The sequence below is a fragment of the Augochlora pura genome, chromosome 11, assembly GCF_028453695.1.
Source record: "Augochlora pura isolate Apur16 chromosome 11, APUR_v2.2.1, whole genome shotgun sequence".
In the NCBI taxonomy this organism is placed as follows: Eukaryota; Metazoa; Arthropoda; class Insecta; order Hymenoptera; family Halictidae; genus Augochlora; species Augochlora pura.
The window spans coordinates 5,392,674-5,419,093 of NC_135782.1; the positions used below are offsets into that span (position 1 = coordinate 5,392,674).

The following is a 26,420-nucleotide window of genomic DNA, read 5'->3' on the forward strand; positions in this document are numbered from 1 at the left end:
CAAGAAATATCGATCCCTTTTTCTCCCAAGAAATTATTGCAATAGAAGAGCATTGCAATTGCAAAGAGGGTTAATAATGGCTAAATTCCGCATATTGTAAGAATTGTTCCTGGCCATTCTAATCGAGAATGAATGTACATTGGAGCGATCGAGTCCTGAATTTTCGAAAAGAATCACACGGACAGGTAACAATCCAGCAAGAAGAAACGTTTTATTAGAAACCGTAGTGGTGTAAGGGGGCCCTGAAAACGACTTCGAGGGTCTCTCCGGACGACCCGAGCCTTGGGCTACAGTCCAATTAACCCATATATATCCCCCCACCGCGGAGCAAAATGAAATCGAGCTGGTTTGATCGATTCTTTCTGCGATTCGCGTCGCGAGTAACATCTCGATACGGACTTGTACAAATCAAGACCCTCTCCAACCGGAATAATCAATATCGTCGATGAACGGGGTTGGTTCCAGACGTCCCGCCATGCCCCATAAAAATCAGCATTTAGAATCTCGCCGCGAAGTCTTCGAAGTTCCGTGGCAATTGATGGCTACCGGAACAAGAGGTTCGGAAAAACAGAAACATGGCGACAGGAAAGAAACGAAGAAGGGGGTCACAAGCGATACGGTGGCCAGATAGGAGCAGGCGTGGAAAAAATCGGGCTGCCGGGAGCGACGGTTGTCACGGTGGCCGTAAATTTCCGGAGCTAATGGTGCACAACAAACGCTTGTCCGTGGCTGGTCTCGTAATGTCCGTTCACGCCGGCCTAATATCGTTGCCGGCGTTTAATAAATACGTCGCGCGGGTAATACGTCATAACTTTTCCACGCGTCGCGATCTCGTGCACGCGCTCGACACCAAGAGAGATCGCGAGAGAAAGAGAGAAAGGGACAGAGAGAGAACAAGAGAAGGAGAGAGAGAGAGCGAGAGCGAGAGAGCGAGGCGAACAGCACCTAGTCTGAGCGGACGAGTGTATTAAACGCGCGGCGGGCACGCACGTACCGCGATGTATCACGTTGATATTCGTCGAACGGTTACCGCGTAATGTCACTGAGTTATATGGTTCTTAACCGAGACTCTTAATCGCTGGATAATGTTGTCGATTCCTTTCTCTCTCTCCTTCTCTCCTCCCCCTCCCTCTCTCTTGTTCCCTCCCGATGCCGTGCCGTGGGTGCACGCACTGCCGGTACACGCATACCGATAAAACCAACGCGTAGCCGCGCGCGCGCACGTGACGAATGCGTAATTCCGCCACGGACGAATGATCGTCGTACGTTTTTAGTGGCACAAAAAGGACGCCAAGATTAGAACTCGCTGACCAACCAACCCTCCCTCCCCGGCCCGTTGTCCGGCGCCATACAAGCCGCGTGGAAATTATTCAGCGAGCCTGCGAGTGCAGTGTCGATGCCGTTGCATGACTCACGCATCTGGAATTCGATGGCGCTTCCAGAAAATTAATTACATCTTACCGACTCGCCGATCGATTTCGCCAACTTCGCTGGCCCACTTGCCACCTTCGCGTCGGGCCTCTGCCCCCGCCAGTCCTCGTCGAACTTTGAGGTCCGACAGTGCTTAGCGAGATCCGATAGATTAGAATTTAGGACCGTCCGCATACGCCACGAGGGTTCGCGTCCAAACGACTTGTCTGGCTTGTCGACCACCCCTACGTAACACCCCCGTTCAGAGGGTGGCAGCCCCCGAATCGCAAGGACCGTCCTGCTAATCCTGGAGAGCGAGCTATGAAGGTTCAAGCATTGAAATTGCTGCACGTAAGCGGAACATCTGTTGATGCAGTTGCATCACGGTGTTTCGGAGTCTATTGTCCGACGAAGAAGACCAAGCAAAAGTCCAAGTGGACGGACTCGATGTAACTATAGTGTACATCAGGAATTTTAACTTTTCTCGGCATTGTCCGGGGCTTTGTCTCGAAGAGAAATACAGCGTCCCCCAGCAACGAGACCCGTTCTTTTCCTCCGCCGGCTACCGGGGACCGCTGGACGTTCCGGCAACGCTTCCGCGGACATTCATCGCGGATGATGAACGAGAAACGAGACGTCGAGCGGCTCTCTCTATTAACGCTCGAACAACGCGCGATTAATATGGCCGGCGGGTAATAACGGTCCGTGTGTACGCGGCCCGCGCCGGTCCCGCTCTCGAGACGGCGGCGGCTCCGGCCGGGCCCCCTTAAAAGTCCCGGATAGAATCGTACATCATCGACGCGTACGACGGGAAAGAGGCGGTGAAATTAAGAAATTTTCGTTCCGCCGTGCAAAGATCAAACCTAGCTGGCCGAAGCTCTATCGTTGGCGAGAGAGCGCCGCGACGGAGACCGCTACAACGACGATCGGGCGATTATTTTAAAAGGTCAAGAGGTTCCTGGTGGATGAGTTATGCCCGTCGTCCTTTCCCACCCGCGTCGGCGGTCAATAGCCACGAAATAAATGGGTACGCAAAACGTTTCGATTCAGTTCTCGCATGAAACCGCGGGGCCCGGTGACTTATGCGAGCGAGCAGCCTCGCCGCGTGAAATCGACCAAACGAACGGAAAAAGACGCCGCGCGACGATAAGAAAATATAAATATTAATCAGGGTTCGGTTCCTGTTAGAAGAACCAATAATTGCTCGCTCTGGTCCAATGAGTTGATCATTATAATCGCAGTCGTTCGCTTATCTGAGTACGGGATCGGTTATCGAGATCGGTCGAAGAACATGACTCCATTCGATGCTCCTAAATGTCCCTCGTGTTGCGATTAACTAAGAGGAAGTGAATAGTTCAGCATTGGGTGACTAATAACCATAACCTGTTTGACACGTTTCGTAGAGGCATTGTGCCACCTTTATGAATCATTGAAACAATTTCGTGAAGGCAAGTTGTACTCTTCTTTAATATTGTGACGTTGACATTAGGTTTAAGTAATAATAAAATTAATCAATTCTCCCACCAAGTCGGTAACATCTTAATTTTATTGTCATTACTATTATTAATCTCATTACTGTTATTATTACACTACTCTTTTTATTGCTATTAGTAGTGATTGTTTCGTTCTATTTCCACTTGCTCGAACAAATATTGTCAATCATTTACTCTTATTTTCGAAGACTGGAAGAGGTAGGAGTTCCGGCGCGTATCATCGAAATGACAACCGGTGGAGCCCGATACGAAGAATCGGGTTTGCTAGTCGGCTGACTCAACAGCCTCGACAACGGCCTTGCAAGCAGCTCGGCAGTAAGATTCGTGGTGTGCAAGAGCATCGTCGCCGGGTTTTTCACCGTTCAGCGGTTATGGCAGAGCGCCGTTACGATCGTATGTTCCTCGGCGTTATTGCATCTGCCCCGCCCCTTCCGCGGGCACCGTATTATACGTACATTCGCTGGCGAACGGTCGTAATAATCTCGCCGGCAGATAAACAAATAAACGAGCAGATCGACGAGAGCGAGAGCCCCCGTGCCACGCGTTCGTCCGCTCTATCTTGCTCCCGTGGTCTCCGGTTCTCCGTCGGTTTTCAGCGCCGCGATAAAGTGTATCGTTGTCATTGGCAATTAGCCGGCCGCTCGATATTCATAACTTTTTTACGGCGCTGATGGGAACCTGATCGGAATAAAGAAGAAAGCGGTCGGAGAGGCGGTAGAAACGGTAGAGAGAGCATTGTGGCAGTCGGGTCGCAGTCCGGGGTGGCAGGTGCTGTTCGTAATGGCCGGCCCCCGTCCGGCCAGACAGAGTCGGACAGAGCCAGTGTGCCGTGGGCAGGTTCGCCGACGCGACGCGACGCGACGCGCGGAGAAGCGACGCCGAGCCGAAAGAGAGAAGCAGAAAAAGACCAGGGAGAAGAAACCCGTGTTGCGGCGTGAGTTACGAACGTCCGTGTCTATTTGCAGTGGCCAACAACGCCGGCTGATTACATCGTCGCGTATTAATTGAATACGGGGCAGATGGCGCCAGAACGCGGCAAAGAACGCTCTCTCTTCCGATCGAGGAGGTGGTGGAGGAGGAGGAGAAGGAGGAGGATGATGATGATGCGAAGAAACGGATCGAAGGCTCCGCGTCTCTCTCCTACCCGAGGTCTGGTTGATGGAAACGGTGCGATACGGCCGCGTCGGCGATCATCGATTTCAACGAGTTCCACGTAGACGGCGAGGTATCGCGTCGAATCCCTAAGTAACGCCGCGATGGAAGATCGATGGAAGGAAGAAACGTTTAGCCAGCCGATGGAAATTGTTGGTTTTATCGTGGGAGCTGACGAGCCCGGGGACGCGTCTCCTGATGAATGTTTAATGGCCGGCTAATTAAACAGCGAACCCTTTCATCGATTCCCTTTGACTCCATCAATCCTCGCTGCCCTCCAACCTTTTTCATTCCATCTTCTTGTTTTTGTTTCGACGACGAGGCTGTACGTCTTCCAGGTACATCTTCATCTCGCGAGCCGCTCTCCCTAGAGAGAAAGGGAGACGGAGAGACGAAAAGAGAGAGTATTCCGCAAAAACGTGAGCAGGAACACTTTCCGATTCAATTATTTTGCCTTGTATCCCATCGATGCTCGCGGGCACGGGCGTACGTATCCTTTGTCTGCCGGTGTACTCGTTCCGATCGCCGGGCATCTAAACACGTTCTTCGTGCCTACGAAGCGCGGCCGGCTCCAAAGTATGCATTATCTCAGCCCGGAGCAGCGAAGAAAAGGCAGTGTCCAGAGTCCGTGCAAAAACCCGTAGCCCGCGAAAGCTGTGCTCGAAATCTCCCAGAGAACGTCCGCTAGTTCGCAGTGCTCTCTCTTCGTGGGGACTCCCGCTTCTCTCTCTCTCTCTCTCTCTCTCTCTCTCTCTCTCTTTCGATGAACGAGGAGACTCGTCTCTCGGTCGCGTGCTCTCGCTGACAACCGATCGCAGTCAGGATCGGAAACAATCTCAGAAACAGCGGGGTAATTGATAAATTGCCGCTAACGACAATGGTACGCGGCGAGAGGATTAATCCTGGCCGCGAGGGCGATAACTCCTCCCGCATGAAATTTGCAAAACACCGAGATAGCGTACCGGCCCGTTGTCGGTGTGCAAAGGCGAGCCGGAGCCCGGCGTACATGCGAACAGCTCGTCCATCAAATTGAGAACCCTGGTAGGCAGGCAGCCGGTACGCTGCCGGCTGAACGTGCGATCAGCGCCTATACTTTGCTCGCTCGCTCGCTAGCTAGCTAGCTCGGCTAGCAGCGCGCGTTACGCGCCACTCACGTTTCGCAGGCTTCTTTTTCCTCTTTACAGCTCGTAGGCACGAATAAACCATCGCTATTGTTCGCAGGAACGACAACCGCCGCCGCCGCCGCTCGATAGAGACAAGAGAGACCACCGTCACTCTCCGAAACGCTTCGCCTCTGCCTACCACTGAGATACACGTGTCCTCCTCGCGATGCTAGCATGAGATACCCGGGCTGCATCGACGCGCTAATATCGCCTCGTTCATCTTGTAATCGTTCGGCTTCGAGGCTGCGTCGAACTCCCTATCCCCGAACTCTTCCGTCGGGTTCCCACGATTTATCGTTCTCGGTTAGACTTTTGAGAAGTTTCGACGTTCAATCGAGGACGATCAATCTGTTTCGTAGATTTATTGCGCGTGCCGTACGGAATTTAAATAAAAATTCATTACCCCCGATCCGACGTCGTACATCACAATTATTTCATTCAGACATCGCTCGAGAGTCGCGAGCTGTTACATACTTGCTGGATAATTGAGAACCTGCTGGCCGACGAAAGCTTCGTATTTAATCGGCTCGTTTGCTTTATCGCGGGCAAGTTTAAATAATGGCCGACAGCTTGATCGCTTATCCTGAAGACTGTTTCATTTTTATGCTGCCGGAACCCCTCTTACCGATCGCTCTTCTGCAAATTCGTAATCGCTACTTTGTGATTCCTTTCAGTTTGATCGTACGGCAATCCGACGATGCCCTGTCTCCGATTATTCAATACGATTTCGTTGATATCGCGTCGCGCACCTGTTCGGACGCGGTTCCATAAAATTTTACCACGTAATTGGCACACTTGCTGTCCCGTGTAATGGAGTATAAATCGGAACGTAGCTTCCGGTTTGCGGTAGCTTCTCTATTTTTCGCGGCAATTTCGAGAACGGCGGACAATCATCCCGGTGGTATAACCGATTGCCAGCATTCTCATGTGTTACGGTAAGTGATCGAAGTAATGCTCGCCGGTAACCAGCCCGTAGATCGTATCAAATTCGAGACGCAATTATTTTGCACATGTAAAACGGCCGGTTAACACTGGCTCTCGGCCGTTTGCCAATCGCGTGAAATAATATTACGCGTGTTTACGGGTACCGGGGGCCCCGGTGGTTGTCGGCAGAAAAACGTGAGACAGGATGTAAGTGATTCCGCCGATCAGAAATTACACTTTCATGGCGGCGGATCACCGTCGGCCGTGATAAGCACCTTTAAGAATCTTCGCGTTATAATGCTGCACGACGTAGAAAAATCGCCCGACGATATGTGTCGGTTTCACCATGAAAATTATGCGGCGCGGCTCCATGCAAATTGCCATTGACTCGATATAATTGGATCAGTGTTCACAATTAATTTTAATAGATCCACGTTTTCTCCTTCTGTGACGCCACTGACTCGTTTTTACAACAATGCCACCAGCCACGTTTCATCAACGTATATTCAAAGTGGATCGACGCTTATTGCGTGCGACGGCCAGTCGTAACAGATTGTCGACAGCTCGGAACTTCGCTCCAATTTGCATTTAATGATGTTTTTATTGAAAACTGACGAAACCGATCCACATTCTTCGAATAATCCGTGGGTAATCGAATGGTAAAGTATTTCAATCCTACAAATCCTAATGAATAGCATATCTTGTGAAAATTGTTCAGCTATTTAAGTCATTATTTTTTTTAGGCCAACCTTCGGGACCTCGTGACTCGAAAAGGTCCTTGGAAAAGCTTGCGAGTCTTCAATATTCCCAGGGACAAATTACTTTCGCAAAGCAGGTAACGATCGATGATTTACGCGATCGAATCGGGACATTCGCGTGAAGGAGAAACCGTGGAGGGTAGAGAGGCTGGCGGGACAGGTGACGGAAGCGGATTCGGCGCGGATTTGATGGATCGAAGGCCGCGGTGGAGGCTTCGCTCGAATCAGATGCGAAGGCGAAGGGCCACGTAACGTCGAGAGGCCCGAATGTTTTTCGAGCGAGCAGTAGGCAGGAGCGGCGGGCGTGGAGAAGGGAAAAGGGCGTAGTAAGTCATACGGAGAGGCTCGTACGTCATCCTCCATCCGGGCCAACGGAGCAACACATGGAAAGGGTCTGCGGAGCGCCTCCATGCACGATGAACGCACCTACCAAGTTGGGTCGCCTCTTTAGGTCGCGGCTGGCGTGTGTTTGTGCCCGAACACAGTGCCACGGGCTCGTCGGTTGGTTCGCACACCTTCGCGTCCGGGTAGAGGCCGAGCCACTTGGTCACGGACGTGCAACACGCACGCCTATGTTCGACGCGAGTCTCCGGCACGATCCGATCTTTTCAATTTTCCGATTGTAAATTAGCGGCTTAAATGGTTCGTGAAAACGTCCCCGGTGCAACTCCAACGACCAACGGGGGCCGGAAACGCGGGGCCCCCGAACGGGGGGGGCACGGCATCAAGATGGAAAGTGCACTCGGCCATGTTCGTCAGCCATTGAGGTACGACACGGCACACGGCGAGAGAGTCCGGCGCACACCTTGCGACGCGACTCGACGCGTTTAGTCGTCGCAGCGCAGCGGCGTGTGTGATCGATAAACAGCTTTTTCTCGGTTTTCTTGCAGAGTCGGAGGGAAACCGGTGAACAATGGGGGCGAGGCGAAAACGTGGCGAGGAGGCGGCGTTAACTCACCCGGGGACAATCCCAGGCAAACAGTTGCCGGTAATTAGAAGCTCGCGTGAAACGGATCCGTAAAAAAGAAGCAAGCAGCGCCCGCCGAGGCCCATAAATGATTTGTACAATGAACTCTCGCGTCCCGGTGTGTCCCTGTGTTCCAGAGACGACTGGTACCGCACACGAAGAGGCGAGACGCGGGGAAGGAACGATCCTTGGTCGATACACACAGGAGATACGTGCTCTGTATTACCGACGAGCCCTCGGCAAGCCGGGGAGACGATAGCGGCGAGCGTCGAGGCACATAACAGGGAGGGGTAAACGAGCCGAGCCACGATTTCGTCGTCGTAAACGTCAACGTTACGGTTACAGCGTTGTTCCTGGCTGGTTTATATTGAACGAGGTTGCTCCCCGAGGTACGTAACACCTACTGGCAACCGTCGTATCGTCGAGTAGCACCATACTCGAGGCTCCCAGAGCTCTGCGAGCCGAGCGAGAGAGAAACCGGGCAGAGGGAAAGAGAGACACAGCGAGCGGGAAAGAGACGGAGAAAGATAGAGACCATGGAGGGAGAGACCACGTGGCTTTTACGCGGGAACCTCGCCGGCTTCGCCACCGACAGAGTTCAAGGTTTGTTAGCTCTATCCTTTCGTACCCAACGCCGGGGATAGACCAGCCGGCCAATAAAGATCGCCCGTAACGATGCGATATCGACAAGCGTAAATCAAAAAAGGAACACGACAACCACACGCGCCTCGGTCGTTAACATTCCGACACGTACTTCGCATTTTTCTAATCAATTTGGGGAGCTGCGCGAGGGGAAAGTGTCGATCGTCCCGTGGCCTTGAATTATTGATTCATCGACTGCCGCCGCTATAGCGCAATTTTCCCCGTCGCCGCCTTTCGCGACTTCGCGCAGATTAAATTCTGTTTATCGCCGGCCTGCATCCAGCGAATTAATTCTCCGATCATTTTTCCGGAGAAGTTCCGCTCGTTGTGGAACTAGTTCTGTCACGGGTGCTCGGTTCAACGAACGTGTCGCTGCACTCATTATCCCGACCACTGTCACGCGACGCTTACGCGAACCTCGTGGTAAAGACACGGACGGCCATCAAAATAGAAGATAACGTATGCGGGCGTAACGCGTTGAACGATCGCGATCTTTTTGCGGAACAACCGTTCGTATTAGTGACGCCAGGTTCCAGATCTTCGGGGATACTAGAGTTTCAACGACTAATTAACCTTTAATCGGACGCGTGATTCGCGACGTTCACAAGCTAGAATTTGCCGCAATAATTCGTTTGTCCCTTATCACGATACTCCAACAGGTGTAGGTTTCCATTAAGTTGCTCCAAATGCTGTTCAGGCTTAGTACAATTTTCTTCGAATTTTGATTTAATAAAATGTTGCTCCTTAAGAGTCGTTCTACGGTAATAAATTATTTATTTGCTGGATTGGTTTCATAATTTTTGCAAGAAGAGTTTTGTCGAATTAAATAAACTAGTCGATTTTTGCTACCGTTAAGTAGCAGGTAAAATTATGAGAAAGATTTCTGGCAGTGTCACAAGTTTCGGTGCTGGTCCGGCTCGATATCTACCTGACGCTTCGCGACACCGAGTTTTTTTCCTGGGGACGACGACACTGTGGGATAACGCGGAACAAGAATTAGCATTCTAAGGAAAGCCTCTGGGAAACGAGGCAGTTTCGCAGGAATAAATGAACCACGGGGTGGCGCAGATAGTATTCGAAAGCTCCGTCTTCACGCCCTCTAATTACCCCATAGACTGGCGGCAGACCCTTCAATGAGGGGCCATAAATTTTCCGGGGCGCGTTTGAAAACAGCCTCCGAAAGTGATACGGGCGGGACAGAGAAAAGGCTTTTGTGCCGCGGGGCCGTGCGTCTCGGGAATTGCCGCAGCTAGTACCACGGAAACGCGGGCGGGTTCGATAAAAAAAAAAAAAAAAAAAAACTTTTAACTAACCGGGGCCGATCAATCATCCGTGGAACGATCACGCACGGCGATCGCGAGCAACGATCGGCCGGCAACAAGCGCTCGTCGATGTTATCGAAATAAATGTTGTCTGCTCGAATAAAACCTCTCCGGTATCTGGGCGCGATTCATTAGGGCGAACGATAGCGCGGCCATTATGCTACTTCGTTACCGTGACATTAACGGGGCGAGACGTTTACATCTGAAAACGGTGGCGATACCGACGCGTCCGCGGCCGTGCATAAATCAGAAACGGGTGAACTTCCAACCGGCGCGTTTTCTCCCTTTGATGTTTATCAACGGCAATGATACAAATGCATTCCCGCGTAATCAGGTTCCTTCGGCGACCGACTCCCGCGCGCACGCGTGCTCTCTCGCCCCCGTTAATGTGTCCCGAGATCGTGTTCCTGTAACGCCGATCCGCCAATAAAACCGAGTTAATGATACCGTGTCTATCGACCGTTGATTTGTGCGCGATTTGGGCGGCGTAATCGGCTACCGCGATCACTTATTGCACGCTCAGGACAGACGTTTACGCAAATACCGTTGCGGCTTTCGTAAATCATGCAGCCGCGGACACACAGCATCGCGTGCCGTCGCGCTCGGTACCAGCGTTTATCGCATTCTTAGCGACAACTAGAAAAAGAACGGCATACCGATGAACGCGACCGACGATTACGCTAACAATCGCGTCGAAATAAAATACGCGAATTCATTAAACCTTTTGTTGCCGGACAGACTTTGGAGTTGCCTGATATTTAGCTCTCAGATTTCTTTCAACTCGACAATGCGCAACGTGACCGAGGTGTGGATAATTCTTAAGGAAACAATACCATACAATCTTACGCTACATTCTAGTGAATATGTAGATAATTATTTTATAATTACTTCGAGTAATATACTCTGAATTAGAAGATCAATCGGAGTTAGAAACTAATGCAAGATTTTAACAATAAAATTATAATGACAATCGAAAAGACAGACTTTACCTAATTTTTTCTACAATTTTTGAAGTTATAAAAATTCTTTGGGACGAAATGGTTCAACAAATTTGTTAATTCAAGCATATAACACAAATCTCGAGAAGGCTAAATAAATTAATTCCGATCATTCTTGTAAGACAATGTTCATCAATTCCTTTTTAATGTTCGGTAAATTTAAAGCTGGCAAACAACTATTATAGCGATCAGGTTAAAAAGCGAGTATCGTGAAAATAGAGATTGAAACGCAGCATCTTATTAGGTCTGCAAATAATAAGGAGATCTTGGAGCAATTGTTGCAGCTCTCGATAAAAAGCTGACGAGGCATCGATCGGAATTATTGGATGCGAAAGAAGCGCGATTCACCGAAGAGCGAGAACGATGAACTTTTTCTCTCGCGGCCAGGGCATCGTAAATCGTTGTTTATCATCTGCTCCGAGCTCGTGTTTTTACGGGGGACACGACGCGCCAGCGACACTGTCTCGACGGATTGGTTCTCCGCGTGCCGTGACGATAAAGCCGAATTATTTATTATAGCGAACGCATGCCGGCAGACACGTTGATGGCTCTATATTTACCCGCAGACATGGATCTACGATGAAATAATCCATAATCCTGTATCAATAAATTTACGTTCGCGCGTGTATCGCGCGCTTGTACTGCCAGCAAAAGCAAGCTTGCTGGAGAAGAGAGCACTTGCCGAGAGAAATGAGTCACCGACTTTCGATCCGCGAAGCGCATAGAACCTGTTCGGCGGGCAAGCAAAGCCGATCAATTGGCTATTCCCGGTTCCCGGCCGCGGTTCCCTCCTACAATCTCGGCATTCCGTTGGCATCTCGGACAAGGCCCGCGGATTCATAATCGGGGGGGCCCCTCCGATTGTATCTTCCGTTTCCGTTGCGAGAAAACCCGCACTTTCCCCGGCGATTGCCACACGCGTGCGATTCATTGACTGCGAATCTGTTTCAGACTGCTGAATGGGAGAAGGAGGACGCCGATTCAGTGCCACGCTCGTTTCGCGAAAGAGAAAGAGATAAAGACGGGGAGAGCGAGGGAAGAAGATACAGACAGCGAGCGAGAGAAAGAGACGGCGAGAGAAGCGTTTAAACAAGAGGACCACGCCTACCGAATATTAAAAATTCTCCGGCACCCTCTACGGGACTCCCAGAGAGAGAGAGAGAGAGAGAGCTCGCAGAAGGTTCGTTCAATAAAATCCCGTTTCTTCTCTCGGAATAAGCACGCGCGCCTACGTCACGAGGGCTCATAAAATAATCCCTACACCTTTTGTATGCATAAAGAGAGAGGCTCTCGCGTGGTCCAGCCGGAAGAAAAAAAATAGGCGGACCTTAAACCGGACCGCAGGGCGCGAGGAGGAGGCTAGAGAAAGAGACCCGAGGAGAAGCGAAGCGGGTCAAGAGGGAAAAAAAAGATCACGAGAGAAAGAGAAGGAGAGGGAGAGAGAGAGAGAATAAGAGAGTAAGAGAGAGACGCAACTAAGACGAACAGTTCAGACTTCAGAGACCCAGCTGAGAGTCTGCGGAGGAGAGGTAGAGCCCGAGAGGGAGAGAGAGGCCTCGGTGATTATATATCTGGCTACGACCGAGCGAGAGGCTGCTAGGCCACCTCTAGAGGGACAAAGACACCGATAGAAACAGCTGACTACCGGAATTCGGGGTTCCGGAGGGGTGAGTACGACGAGGAAGGCACTTGAACCCCAATTGGACGAGGGCTTCCCCATTATACTCGACGTACCCAACGATTTTACACGCACTTGACTCCATTCTACCTATCCACCAGACGTAACTTTATCGCGCTCTGCGCGACCGATTTTCCACGATCTGACGCTTCCTACCTATATGGGAAAGCCACGCATGCCCCGGCGCAAAAAAAGAAAGAACGATCCATCGGATCTACGCGATTGTTAATACAGCATTCTGTTCTCCATGTTCAGCTGCGTACGAGAACAGGCAAAGCGCCGTATGAATACGTAATTAACGATCAGCCCTCAATTATTATCCCCGCTCCGAAAGCGCTCGCGGACGTCTAACCTTTTAACCGAGACCGACCAGATAACCTCCGAGCATACTCATTTGCTTCAGATCTTACAACACATTTTTGCCCCTGAGTGCCCGTGTTGTAATTTCGACGTAACGCGATGAATTTCTGCGACTATCGTCGACGAGCTAACAGAACTCTTTCATCTTTTTTTCTCGTTGAACAAATCAGAATGATTTGTTATACTTTCAAGTTTAAAAGATTCGTAATTGTAAAGCAACCTGAGTTTGAGGTCGGAGATCGGAATCCAGCGGTGAAAAGGGATGTCTACGTCTCAGATTTTTCAGCATTCGAAAATAGACGATCTTTCTCCAGAGGAGACCGCGGGCGCGTATTAATGATAACTCGAGGCGTCACTTTGCGCGTCGCTTTCACGCGGTTGGATTAGTTATTGCCAACCCCCGGCAGCGTGGCGGTTGGGCAAGCCGTGCATTCATTCGCGCAGAAGGCAGCGGAATATTTTTAGTCGGGCGAAGACTATAAATCCGTTATCTCGGGCTCGCTTCGTGACGGATACGTCGTATTTCAATCGACGCACAAATAGAGCCCCGGGACTGGGAAAAATCCTGTACGAGCGTGATCGGGGTAACGCGACAACGTCAACCTTACATTCGACGATTGTATACGATTGTAACCGTGTCTTCCATTTTTCAGAGCCGGACCAACGCAACGGAGGGAATGATTTGTTTCGATCGGGGGAGGTTCGTTGTCGGCGCTCGATCTTTTCTGGCGGCGACGTTTCGCTCGCTCGGGGGGACAAAAAAAAAAGCGGACTTGGTCGGGAAACGCGTGGGCAAAGTGCAACGACGCCGATCGTGTATTTCACGTTAATCGAGCCGGTGACCGTGAAACCGGGAACACGATTTCACCGGGCCGGACCGGGCCGGGCCGGGTAAGCTCTCTCCCGATGCACCACGCCTTTCCCGACCACGTGGCCTTACGCTACGGCTACGGCTACGGTGTATGCTCGCTCGCTCCCCTAAGCTCTCCTGTCGCTTCTATATTTCATCACGGCTGTTATGATAATCGTCCGCGCGACGGAGAGCCACGGCCGAGCGAGATAGAACGATCTTATGAATGTAAACTCACCTGCTATAGCCATCCAGGGGTAGAAGGTATGGCTGCCGGTGGGTTGCTGATGTAGTTGCGTGGCAACCGGTTGGCTCGCGGACGAGTTCAAACTGCAGGTGTTCCAGGACGACGTGAGGGACCTCGAGGAACTGTTGTTACCGGGACTCGATGCCGGGTCGCCGCCGACCAGGCCACCGTAGCTCCCAACCCTCGTGCCCTCCGGGGTACACGCGGAAGGGCGCACCACCGAGTTGCTCTGACTATTGGCACCGGAGGTCGCCGACTGCCAGACGTCCTTGACGGCCGCGGCTGCCATCACGGCCGCGTAGCCGTTCTGATGGGCAGCCGCTTGGTCCTGCTGTTTGCAATCCTTGGTCGCCGTGGTCGAGTAGGAGGACGTGGTGTGACCGGTGGCCTCCGGGGTCGTCGAGTACAGTTTGCAGGCCGTCGCGACGCTCGCGTCGTACGGCGAGTCCTGGGGTGGCCTCGTGTTGGTGCCACCGCCAGGATGTATGCCCAGCGAGGACGAGGTGTGATGATGATGCTGCGTGGACGCGTACGGTGACATCCCCAGGCCAAGGGGAAAGCTCCGGTAGGCCGCGGCGGTGGCTGGATCGTGGTGTTGACTCGCGGCCCCCGTCTGATGGTGGTGGCTCCCGTAGAAGCCACCCGTCTGCTCGAAATATGAGTTCATTATCCCGGGTATCTTGAATCACTTGCACTGAAACACCGGCACTCGAGAACAACCAAAAGGGGCTCGTCAGGCTGAAGCAACCAGCCCCAGCTTGTCCGTTGCTTCCGGGGGCTTTTAAATTGCGTCGAGCACACACGCGGCTAGTCGAACGATACTAGTCCGTGGCTCGAGGGTCCCTAAATCGGATGGAGTCCGTTCACCGATCGTTCCGTGTCCGGTTCGTTGCCGATGCTGGTTGGTTCGCGCCAAAAAGGCGAGACGTTGGGAACGCGCCGGGCTGTGTACCGATGGCACGCTGTTTCACGCGGACAGGTGACGGCGTCGACGAGGGACGAGCAAACGGGCATTAAACCGCTTTTAAGTGGTCATAAAAGTCATCGGTAGGTAGGTCGGTAGGTAGAGGTGGTGGCGTCGGCGGCTGTGCACCCACAGTGTCAATGTCAGTAGGCCGTAGGATTGTAATTCAGAATGGGACTCATGGCAGCGGCGGGGGCTGACTTTTATGGGTTTGTTATGGATACGGCCACCGGCGAGAGAATCGTGAACCGGCGTGAGCCTCCGGTCTGTGTCTAGGTGGTGGAAAACAGGCGATGATCGTTAAACTGTTACGACGCAATAAACCGGGGTAATAAGACGGGCTATAAAACTGCCTGTGTGGGTCTCTCTACCGCGTGCGCGCCCGTCGACGGTTCGGTCGGCCGGCACGCGACGATCTCTCCCTCGCGAGCGAGCACCTCTCTCTTTCTCTCTGTATCCTCTCTCGAAATGCGTGTGAAATGCGTGCGATGATTTCGGATCGGTCAAGGCCCGGGGCCCTGTGGTATATATCGGTAAAGAGACGGTCGATCGTTTTTGTCAATTGGGGGACCAAAAGCAACCGCTGACTCTGTCCGCACTGCACACTAGCACTAGTCGAAATGTGACTTCGCTGATGACTGTGGAGAGGTTCGGTACGAGGCGACGTACGAAGGGGATCGTAACGAACCACGGTATGCCAGTGCGGTGGTCCACGGCACACTACCGCTTTTCTCGCGCCCCGTGTACCGCCACTCTGTACCGTCCTCTGTCTCTTGCCCGCTCGTTTGCCTAGTTTCCTCTCTCTCCTTCACCATCGGCCTCTCTCGCTTCCACCATCGAACAGTCCTCTCTCTCTCTCTCTCTCTCTCCTTCTCTCTCGGCCGCCACACAGCCCCCGTTTCTCTCCTCGTGTCTCGCTCTCGCCACCACTATATCGCTCCCTCTCTTCGTTCACCCGACCGCTCCTTCTCGCTCACGCGCGCACACTCTTCCACGATGTACTGCGTTCCAACGAGAAGCGCGCACCGCTGCTTTTCCTCCTTGTCTTTCGTGGCAACGTCCCCCTCTCCGACGCGATAACCGACTTCTCTCGCTTGCTCCGTTGTCGCTCTCCTCCCCCTCCCCCGCGCACAACGCCCCCTCCACGCTTGCTCTCTCACCCTCTCGTTCCATCTCGCTCCACCTCTCGCCGGAGCGGCGTGTCGCGCTGCTCTTCTCTCTTCTCCCTTGCGATCCCCCGAGCAATCCTTCTCTTTCTTTCCCTCGATTACGGAGCGACCCCTGCCGAGGGCTCGGCCAACTCCGCGACATGCCGCGAGATTAAATTTCGTGCTGGTTTCGTGAAACGCCGTGCCGTGCCGATTCCTCGGATAGTGCCGAGAGACGAAAATGCGACGGAAGCGTGGAACCGAAAAGAAAATTCGCGTGGGCAAAGGCGGCGGAAAGCGAAGAAACGTCGAAAAAGACGGTACGGAGGGAAAGGAGTAAGACATAGAATTACGGTGGCCAAGAGGGAGAGGTACGAGGCCGCGGCGTTCGCGCGCGCGGCGGGAGGGGAGAAGAAAACAGGGTGCCAAGGGAGGAGGTTATGCTTAAGGACCAATCAGAATTGAATTCGTCACGAGTGCCGCGCCGGCACAGCACGAAAATTCCTACGCCATGTGAAAGTAGTTCCAAGTTGGAACGACGCCCATGACCGGCTAGGCGCCGCCCCGCGCTGCCCCCACCAGAGCGGAATCGCGCGAGCAGCCGCGGATACAGACACGTCGGTCGTCGTGCGGTAGAGCGAAAGCTGCACGCCACACGCGCGTCACGCAACGTTTCCTCTCTCCTCTCTCCTCTCCTCTCCGCTCCTCTCTTCTCCTCTTCACTTCTCGTCTCTCCTCTCCTCTTTCTGCTTCTCTCCACACATTATTCCGGTCCGTTCGTGGGGATACGTGCACCGCCACCTCTGAGTATCGCGGCGAACTAACGCTGCCAGATCCATTCAGACGTTCAAACGACCAACATCAACGAGGCACCTTGCGATTATTGTTATTGGCGAAAGCGGTCTCGTCTGATTCCTGCCTCGCGCCAGCTTGATCGACAAGCGGACCAAGGGGGACCGAAGGCGGGGTGATCGCGCGGTTGTTTCGCTCGTGCGCGTTTCTGATCGGCCGCGCGCCGAACGGATTTCATCCGATATGATGACTTCTCGCGATTCAGGTTCTGAACCGGTCCGATGTCGTGAAGCGTGTCCGCCGGAGAGCTGTTCGATGACGGCGCGATTGCGAGGCACCAGCGACAGGAATGTTATCATAAACGTCCTTTACGAGATACTTGGGCGTTTTACGAACCAATTAGACCACGGCCGTACAATTAAAACGCCGTAAAAGTGGGCCTCTCTCTCGTGAGAGGCGAGCCCCGGCGAGCGAGCGCCGTGGCGCGCGCCGCACCAGTATCGGGAATGTTTATTGGGATGTAAATGTCGCTGGATTATCGCCCCCGCGGTTCGCACCTCGTAAATTATTCCGTAACGAGCCAAGTAATGCCCATCATAAGCTGCTCTCAGGGGCCGGCACCGGACTATTTGCTCGTTCACTTTCGCCATTATGAATGTTTAGGATATAACCCACCTACTTCGAGCAAACCTCGAAAAAAGGGGTTTATAAACACGACCGGGCGTCTCACCGAACGGCGCCGTTTATGACCAATTATTCAGTGTCCGTGCGCTGGTGTGCCCGGCCTGAAACACATCATTTGTCACTTTTTATTGCTCCTCGGGATATCACTCTTTGTTCACGATCGTTCTCCGAAACTACTTTGTTCTTGTTTCGGGACACCGCGAACGCGAACTTGCAACGTGTGGAAACGTAAATCTCGGCTGTGCAATTTTTTTGCAAGATTTACTGCAACACGAAAGGTTCGTCTTTGCGTCTGATGCCGACGGTCACTTTACCGAAACTTTTATTTTTAGTCATTAACTTCTTATGCAGCCTATGTGCAATTGAATGCAATTCGTTGAAGTGCGTCTTCTTCTACGATGCATCCATCTTGGTAGATCGATTACTTCGATCAATCACTGGCGTCAAGTCGATCGTCAAAGGGTCGCGCGTTGATAGAGTCCTTGATGAAGAGACTTGACGCCGTTTTCGCTTTTGTGGGACTCCGACAGGTGGCACAGCCCGTTTGCTTGAAAATCATGACGGCAATAAACTCCGGTTTTATGACCACTTGAACAGAATCGTAAAAGTCAGGGCCTTTAAGCTTATAGCATGGTAGGACGCGTGTCGAATATGGTGGGGGCGTGAAGAGAACCACCATAACGCGAAAGAGGGGGGGAAAGGGTGTTCGGGGCTGTGTGGGTAGCCAAAATGGGCCTAAATGCCCCTTTTAAAACGCCATTGAAGATAACCAGGCATCCACTAAAAGGGGTTTATTTAATGACCGCGCTTGTTCTCACAGAACCGGACGCTGTGGCTACTGACGACAGTCACCTGATGGCTTCATGATTATTACAAGTTTTCTCATCGCTATTGTTACATTCTCTTCCGAGTCACCTGCGCCGGGAATCGCCCCCTTCGTAAACGAGGACGCAAAGGAGAGACCCCAGTTGGTTGTTAGGTTTTTTATAATTTTTCGAAACTTATCACAGAATAATATCGCATGTCAACGACAAATTTTGACATTGTCGTAGGTATCATTTGATCTCGAATAGATGATGGGTGCCCTTCGCGTGAACTACGAATAAAACCAAAATGAGGTGATCAGGTATTCGAAGATGGAGGAAGGTATTAGAGGGCGTAGCTATAGCAACGAGAAGATGGACACGAAAGCAAAGGGGCCGTTGCACCCGACTCGAGCAAATCTGCACTCTTGCTAAACCAGCATCCATTCTTCATCGCTCCGGTGGCTTCGGCTCTTCTGGTCTCCTCCAGCATGGTTCAACGCACTGCTCGGACTCTCATTTTGGTTGGTCTTTCTTCCCTCCTCCAACCCCACACTGTGGTGCCCCCCTCGCTGCTCTCGCTGCCTTCTCTTTTGCTTTCTTATACCTCGCGCTCCTCCCCGCCGTTCTCCCCCGGGACGCCGGGGATGAATATTCGATCATGAACGAGCGTCAGAATTTCAGATAAGCGCGATTCTCGTCGTCGTTATTCGCGCGGATCGAAACTCTGGGGGATCAACCTGTGATATAGAGCCACTCGCGGCGGTGGATGATAATGGCGTACCGGGCGATCTATTCTTGCAGTGTAAATAGTCCGTTTCGCAATTATTCGATACCCCATTGTCCGCGAAACAATCATTTCCATTGTACTAGCAGAAAATGTCTTCCACGGTTCACGGATATTCATTTATTGCAAATAATTTTTTGTAAAATATTACCCGGTTCTATTCAATGTTGAATATCATCTCCATAGGATTTCTCGCAGTCGTTGCGAAAGCGAAAAAGTGTCCTCTGTCGACATAACTTTTAAAGTCTTTAATTCCTTCCCAGGTAAAAAGCATTTTTTGTCCAAAATGCAATATCTTTAAACAATAACAGCTTCGTATATTATGCAGAGGATGATAATCAATGTATAATAAAATTTCGCTTCTCCGTCCTTAGTAAAAAATTGTGAACGCTGTCGCATATTTTCGACGACAACGATTGTTGCTAAAATTTAGCAAATTCTGTGCATATTGATCTGCGGTACATCAGGAGGAAAGGCAAGATCCTTGCTCGGCCTGCAAAGGACGCGGAAGATGTCCTGTTTGCCATCTGGCGGTTTCCTGCGGTATCACCTGGCTGCGAAATAGCTATCGCAGCTCTCTGCAGTTCTCGCTGCCGATATCCTGATGAAAAATCCTCTTCGGCCTTTCGCACAGGGTATAGAAACATTTATCTATCCGTGATTTCTGTCACGAGTATAATTTCTACGTGGCACTCACACTTTCGCACCGTAGAGAATCAAGAAGAAATTGAGCATCCAGCTTCGACGATCTTCTTACGAAGTTGCACTTGTAAATTGCACGGTAAAACGCGAATATTCGAATAGCTAAACGGGTTAATATGCGCGGGCAATTTGGCAGTCTTTGGTTAGGTAATCTTAACGAGAATTTTGCACGCCATGTACCCTGCTCGGGAAATACGGAAACACGGGTAAACGGATCAAAAGCGGCCTCGAGTGGCCGAGCACGAATATGTATCATATTATATGCAACGAAAAATTTGATACAGGCAAAGAAAGTGACTACGAACAGATAATTGGCGACCAATTTCTTTAAACACAAGTTGAACACTCGTTAAACTTGATGGCGTCCTACCTTACCGATTGAGAAACCTGTCCAACGGCACACGAAATATTAAGGAGCGTCCACACGGCCGGACTTGCCAGCTGCGCCTTCGCTACACGACTATTCAAAAAAATTTTCGAGATTGCCCGCTCTGGAAACCGTCTATTAACCGGTGCTCTCGAATCGGAAATATCGCTCGGCGCGCACGAATAAATCGACGAAGGATAATTGGACGAGCCCAGCTGCTCGGTTAAATACGATCCTCGCTTTAAATATTAATAACATCCTCCGCGGCGTTAAATCAGCGACCTGGCCGCAGAGGTGCCATTGTCGACTTAACAAGTCCTATCGTAACGGCGATAAAACGTGCAGCGATTTGCATAATTTCAGAAGCAATCGGCATGTCCCGCTATGAAATATTAATCCGTAGCTTCACTTCGGCACGCAACCCGGTCGGCGTGGTAAGAAAAAGATTACCGGATCGACGAAAATTAATAGAATTGGCGTACGACTGAGAGACGATCGTTGAAGAGACACTGTTTGCAATGTAGTTAGATAGTAGAACACCGGAGGAGTTAAGACGAGCGGAGATACAAACGCGGAAAGATACGATTCATTAGCGTGTTATCAAGATAGCAACGAGTAGTAAGTAATACGTAATGATAGGATACAGAACTGCCGTGGGTAATGAAGAAAGTGTGCCCGCGACGACAAAGGGGATAATAATGGCTGGTTAGAAGTAGCCGTGCGCAGGCCGAATGAATGAGTGGCAGCTTACATGTAAACAAACAAGTATCAATGCGTCCAAATTGAAACATAAAACGAAATGAATGAGCCCATAAATACTTAGACCTAATGGTAGGGTGCGGGTAAGCTATTGCTCGAAGATCGTTACTTATGCGAACGTTGTACGAGAACCAGCCCGATACCTTTGGAAATACTGATGCGGTTTCACTTTAAGCGGCAATTTTAATCGAAATCCTAAGACCGTTACTTTTATCATTCCCGGCGTAATGCCGTGGATATTGAATATCGGCTATTCTCGGCCACAACATCGTCACAAACTATGTATTGCAATACGAAAGAGAATAGAATCTGATGCCGAAGTACATTGAAGCTCAGCATCTTTCGTTACAACATTCTTCTATTTCCAATTGTGTAATACAATTGACACTTCGATCCGAAATACAGGATAATCCGGGAAAATATTGCGAGATTATGATTAACATTTTAATCATTGTATTCTGGACTACGCTTATTGAACGCTGAATCTTTTGTCAGTGGAGAGCTTTAATGTACTCGCGGCAAATGGCGATCCATTGGTGTAATGCTCGCACAATAGGGCCCAATTGGACAGTGAATAAGAATTAATCTCCAATTGTGAGACATCGAATTTCCATATGTTCATCTATGGCACTGTTCATGTATATATTTACTAACTAAATAAACAAATAGGCAAATAGAGAAATTAATAATGAATTTTAAACTTGATAAAATGAATAATGCTATATTCACTTCATGTTCGATTTCATAAAGAAATTTGTAGCACGTTTGTGTGGAAATAATTAATATGAAATTGATTTCTATAACACCAGCAAATTAAATATTAATTAAATAAACTCTATATCTTTACGTATTACGTAGTTCATATTTAAATATATTGAAAATTTTGGAAAAAGCCGATATTCTCGAAACAATAAAGTTTAATAGCCTAGCATGTTCCTCGTATATTTAAATTCGTACAATTTTAAGGAATCTCGACGTATTCGAGAAACCTCATATATTCATGATCCTTGGTAGTTTCGAAATTCTCGAATATTTTTGAGATTCTCGATATTCTCGAGACCAAGAAACTTTCGAGGTCTCGCAGACCTCTGCTAGTTTGTCTTTAAAAACAAAGTTAGTCACTTTCCTTGCCGTAGTAATGTGAAAATATCGAAGCATCACATATTTATACGTTTTGCACTTCTTTCCATTACTATAAAGAACGTTTAAATTCGTGCTACGACAGCTACAGCTTGATTTGAATAGAATTTTGCGAGTGAATTGAATTTCAAACTTACATTTTCTGTGAACAGCCTCGTCGCAGTCCAGCCCCGTCCAGGTTCAGATCACTCTAATCTAATTCTCCCAACTCCACCTCATGTTGCATTAATTCCTCAGTTTCAGGTATCGTCCATCTTAAAGCAACGACTCCGCAACCTGGAACAAAGGAAAGCCGAGTAAAACAGACCGTCTCTCACAAATTGTAGATCATATCGGTAGAATTGATAACTAAAAACGAGCGATGGCATTTATACTTTGTATAAATGCGGCTACTGAACATTCGCGAGCCGGGCCCGGCATAAAATCCCGTCGGATTAATGAACGATTGAGTATCGAGTTTACAATGATTTTCTGTTTCAGGGGTACACTGATGGTCTTTGTGTCCGGGCCTATCGTAACATTAAGATTCCAAGAGGGAGGCCTGTCTGACTTAACCCAGACCAAGCATCGCCATATTCGCCGGTTTCGTTGCGACGGACTTTGGCTCCTCTGTCGCTCTCAATTAATTCCTCCGGCTTTTTCTGGCCCGTGAAAAAAATACTTGAGAAGCACACCGAAAGTGATAGCGGCTGAACGACAGTATTGATATTGGCCGATCGGTTTTCGTTTTTCATTGCGACCGCGGTTTTTGCCAACGATCGCCGTAGTGCCACAGTTGACAATTCAACTTGGCTACACAACTGGTCAATGACCACAGTGTTCACCTAATGATCATTGATCTAAGAATTAGAAAATACGAAATTGGAATTTTTGAAGTGTATATTGTCGTTTCAAAATAGTTTGGAAATAGATAAGATGCTATACAAATTGTTAGCATTTATTAAAAGTTCCAGGAATAAGTAAATTTATTAAATGAATTTACAGTTTTGAATTTTATCTACTTATTTTTAATATGAGTGCATCAAGTCCGCAGTTTAATAATTTAGCAGGAAAGAATAGAAGAACGAGAGAAACAACATATAATTTGACACTTTAATTGCTGCTGTAAACCTGGCAATATAATTTGTTGCCGAACATGCAAAATGAATGCAACAGTAAAGCACGGGAATGGTACAATTTTTTTCGACACTGTGTATAAATATTCTTTTGCTCGCGTTAATTCAGAAGAAATATTGGCTCGCTCTTATAAATATTGAGCTTTTGCAGTAAATACGCGGAGCATAGCGTTCGCCTTCGTCGCAGAAAATGAATAATAAAGTAACTGTTACGAGCTCGCTACAAAATAAATCATAAAGCTTGAAGAGTTGGGTTAATAAACAGGGGCGAAGAGAAATGGCGACAGAACCGTTATAAAACAACAGATAGCTCGTTATTTTCTTGCCTTTTCGAAACTTTAAATCCTGTAAATGATCAAATATATTCGAATGATTGTGTTTGTTAGATTATCATCGCAATAACTCAGAGGAAAACCCTGATTTATCATACCGCTTATCTGCCCGTTCAGAAATTCTACTAAAAATCCATTCAGAACTATTACACTATTTCGTCACCAACAGATACTATTAAAATACTTCAATCATTTTATCTTAAATAATAATCTCTAAAGAAATTACTACTCTAGAATCCTCAAGACGGTACAGTGGTTTATTTATAAACTTGCTATCACTACTCAACAATTCTCGTAAACATCTGCGAGTGGCCAATGTTAAAACAAATAAATGCTGGCTAGCAGTAGTATCCTGTTTCCTACAGATCTCAGCGTAGCTCGTCGACTAAATAAATATCCCGGCTTAGTTGACCTAAGTGAGTAGAAGAAGAAGAAGACACCTTCGATCCTTCTTCAGCCGCATTTAGTCATGTAACAGCACGAAGTCGAAAGGACGCTCGTGTCGCCGAGCCAAAACAAAAAGCGAAAAAGGGGTTGGATGGAAACTTCGAGAAGTCGTTGAAGCACGACTCGTTGGAAATAGAATCGGTTAGAACCCGATGAACTAACCCGCTTCCAACGAGACGTTCCGAAAAGGAAGGCTTCGGTGTCGCAAGATAATTTAACGCGTCCCGCTACACCTATGCCCCATATAACGAGAGGGAAACTTGGACAGGCCGCGCGAAACTTACAATCAGCGAAGTCTATCGGCCGAGATTATGGGAGTTAAGTGTTACGTAACGAAAGACATCGACCGTATGTATTAATACCGCTCGCGCGCGCGTCGTTGAACCGTTGAGGATCGTGCCAGCAATAACAATAATGCATTTCTCCGTGGCTTAGGCCGCGCGCTATATAGGCGAGCGCACGACACGGATTTGCAATTCAAACGTCTATGAGCATAATACGTATAAATCGGGGAGGGTACTTGGGACACCCAGTATCTACGGACGGACAGACGGACTGTGAAAAGGCAACAAGGACTGCGGAAAGTCAAGATACAGAGAAAGAAATGGCGAGAGGAGAGCTCGAGGGGTAGAAGTTGATAGTAAGGGTGAATTGGGATGTTCAATCGATTGAAAGAATCACGGGGATGTTACTTGATTTTATATGATATTTTAGTTTGATCCCTTGTGAGTTGGAGCATGTCCCTTTTTGGTTTTATTGCTATCAAATTCTATAAACAGTTCAAGGATACTTCAAACTCGGTTAAATGTGTAGGAAGTTTAAACTTGAATAGTACTTGACAATGTTTCAATGGTAATTCAAACTTCAGAGAAGCCTCAGGACATGGAGGATCAGTAAAACCAATATCTACTCAGACATCTAGAATCTGAATCTACTAAAAAGCATTTATTTCCTATATGTGAACTGGATAATCTGAAAATTAAAATTCCAAAAGTAATGTTATAAAACGTAAATTTTATAATCTAATACAGGCAAAGTGATTGACTAGAGTTTTCATTTGACACTAATTTGTGTATATTTTAGAAGATAAAGAAAACAGATTGTATGTAAAATTATATTTGAAAAGCTAAAAGCAATAAATTGCATTTGTTAACGATTCTGAGCTACTGAGTGCCTATTCTGGGAAAGAAATATATTTATTGCTTGTTGCTGTGCATTCCAAGAGTTACGGTTATGTGATTTGTTATATAATGTTAACAAAACGATAATGAGACTTCATAGAAAGCAATTAGTCTCAATAAATTCAACCATTTCCTCTTGCTATGTACATAACACTTAGTTGTTTGCTTCCTTTGTTTTATATATGATCATTAACCACTATAAAACCTACAATTACATGTAATTACTGTGCTCATTGTCTCTTCTGACTTATTTTGTGATGGACAAGTCTTAGCAAACTACCCATTTAATTTCATTTGATACTATCATCTGAAATAATCAAATAAAATGTATTCCATCAAGAAATAATATTTAAATCATGCTTACTTTTATGTTACATTGCATAATATTATCAATTAAGAGATAAATACATTCATACGTGTTGGAAATTATGCAGAGCTGCATAATGTTTCATACGCTTTATCTTATCCACTCTGATTCTTTATATCAAGGCATAATTACATCTATTAAAGCAACATACTAATGTAATTCCTAGTTCTGTTTAATTAATAATAGAAACAATGCATATTTAACACGGATTTCCTTCTCATTTGTAATTACATTTTAATGAATTCTTAAATTTATAGTAAGTTACAAGGTCACAGTGATTACTACAGTATGTATCAGATTGATTCATAAATAATTCTCGTTTTCTAAGCAACAGCAGTGTAAATGGTATGGTACCTACTCTTCTTGACACAAAAATATTCTTTTCCCTTTCTACCATCCAAAATGGCTGCCTGACCGGTTAGACGAAACCTAGCTCTATCCTTGTCTTACTTCTCGATTTTGTAAAGACATATTGCAATCTAGTTATACCGTGAAAAGAACGGGGCAATAGACACAAAGCATTACCTGAGGCTCAATTATTCTAATTCATGGATATCGAAGACTATTAACAATATTTTCGTACTAAAATTGAAATATTCTTTGCTTCTCGATATTGCACATGGTTGCCCGACGATTACACTAACTCTTCTTTTAACTTTCGAGTCATATAAAGACATGGCATACCGAAATTTTATAACTCAAAGATCGAGCCAATTGTTAGAAACAATATTTGCACTCCCATGATCTCGATGCAAGCAAATTATTCAATATTAATGATATTTTAACGGAGATCAATTACCTGATACTGCACGCTGTCGATCGTCCGGGCGGAAGAACCAGTGCTACCACGCGTCGGGAAAAATATGAA

At 48.4% G+C, this 26,420-nt stretch overlaps 2 protein-coding genes across 4 annotated transcripts in view; both read right to left on the reverse strand.

Annotated features, from left to right (window-relative positions):
• The window catches only part of Ubx (ultrabithorax), a 175,058-nt gene extending 160,361 nt beyond the window's left edge, over nt 1–14,697 (reverse strand). Inside the window, exon 1 of the mRNA XM_078194729.1 lies at nt 13,956–14,697. Coding sequence (XP_078050855.1) covers nt 13,956–14,631 — 676 coding nt within the window. The 5' untranslated portion in view covers nt 14,632–14,697. The remainder of the gene's footprint in view (nt 1–13,955) is intronic.
• A 3,233-nt stretch (nt 14,698–17,930) lies between these two features.
• LOC144477212 (uncharacterized) overlaps nt 17,931–26,420 on the reverse strand; it is a 541,837-nt gene continuing 533,347 nt past the window's right edge. For 2 of the 3 annotated variants that reach the window (XM_078194735.1, XM_078194743.1), the window contains 2 exons: nt 22,248–22,386; nt 17,931–18,140 (listed from right to left, as the gene is read on the reverse strand). In XM_078194735.1, coding sequence (XP_078050861.1) covers nt 22,301–22,386 — 86 coding nt within the window. In that variant the 3' untranslated portion in view covers nt 17,931–18,140; nt 22,248–22,300. Of the gene's footprint in view, nt 18,141–22,247; nt 22,387–26,420 lie in introns of those variants that run through there. The other variant, XM_078194734.1, reaches the window with a different exon arrangement.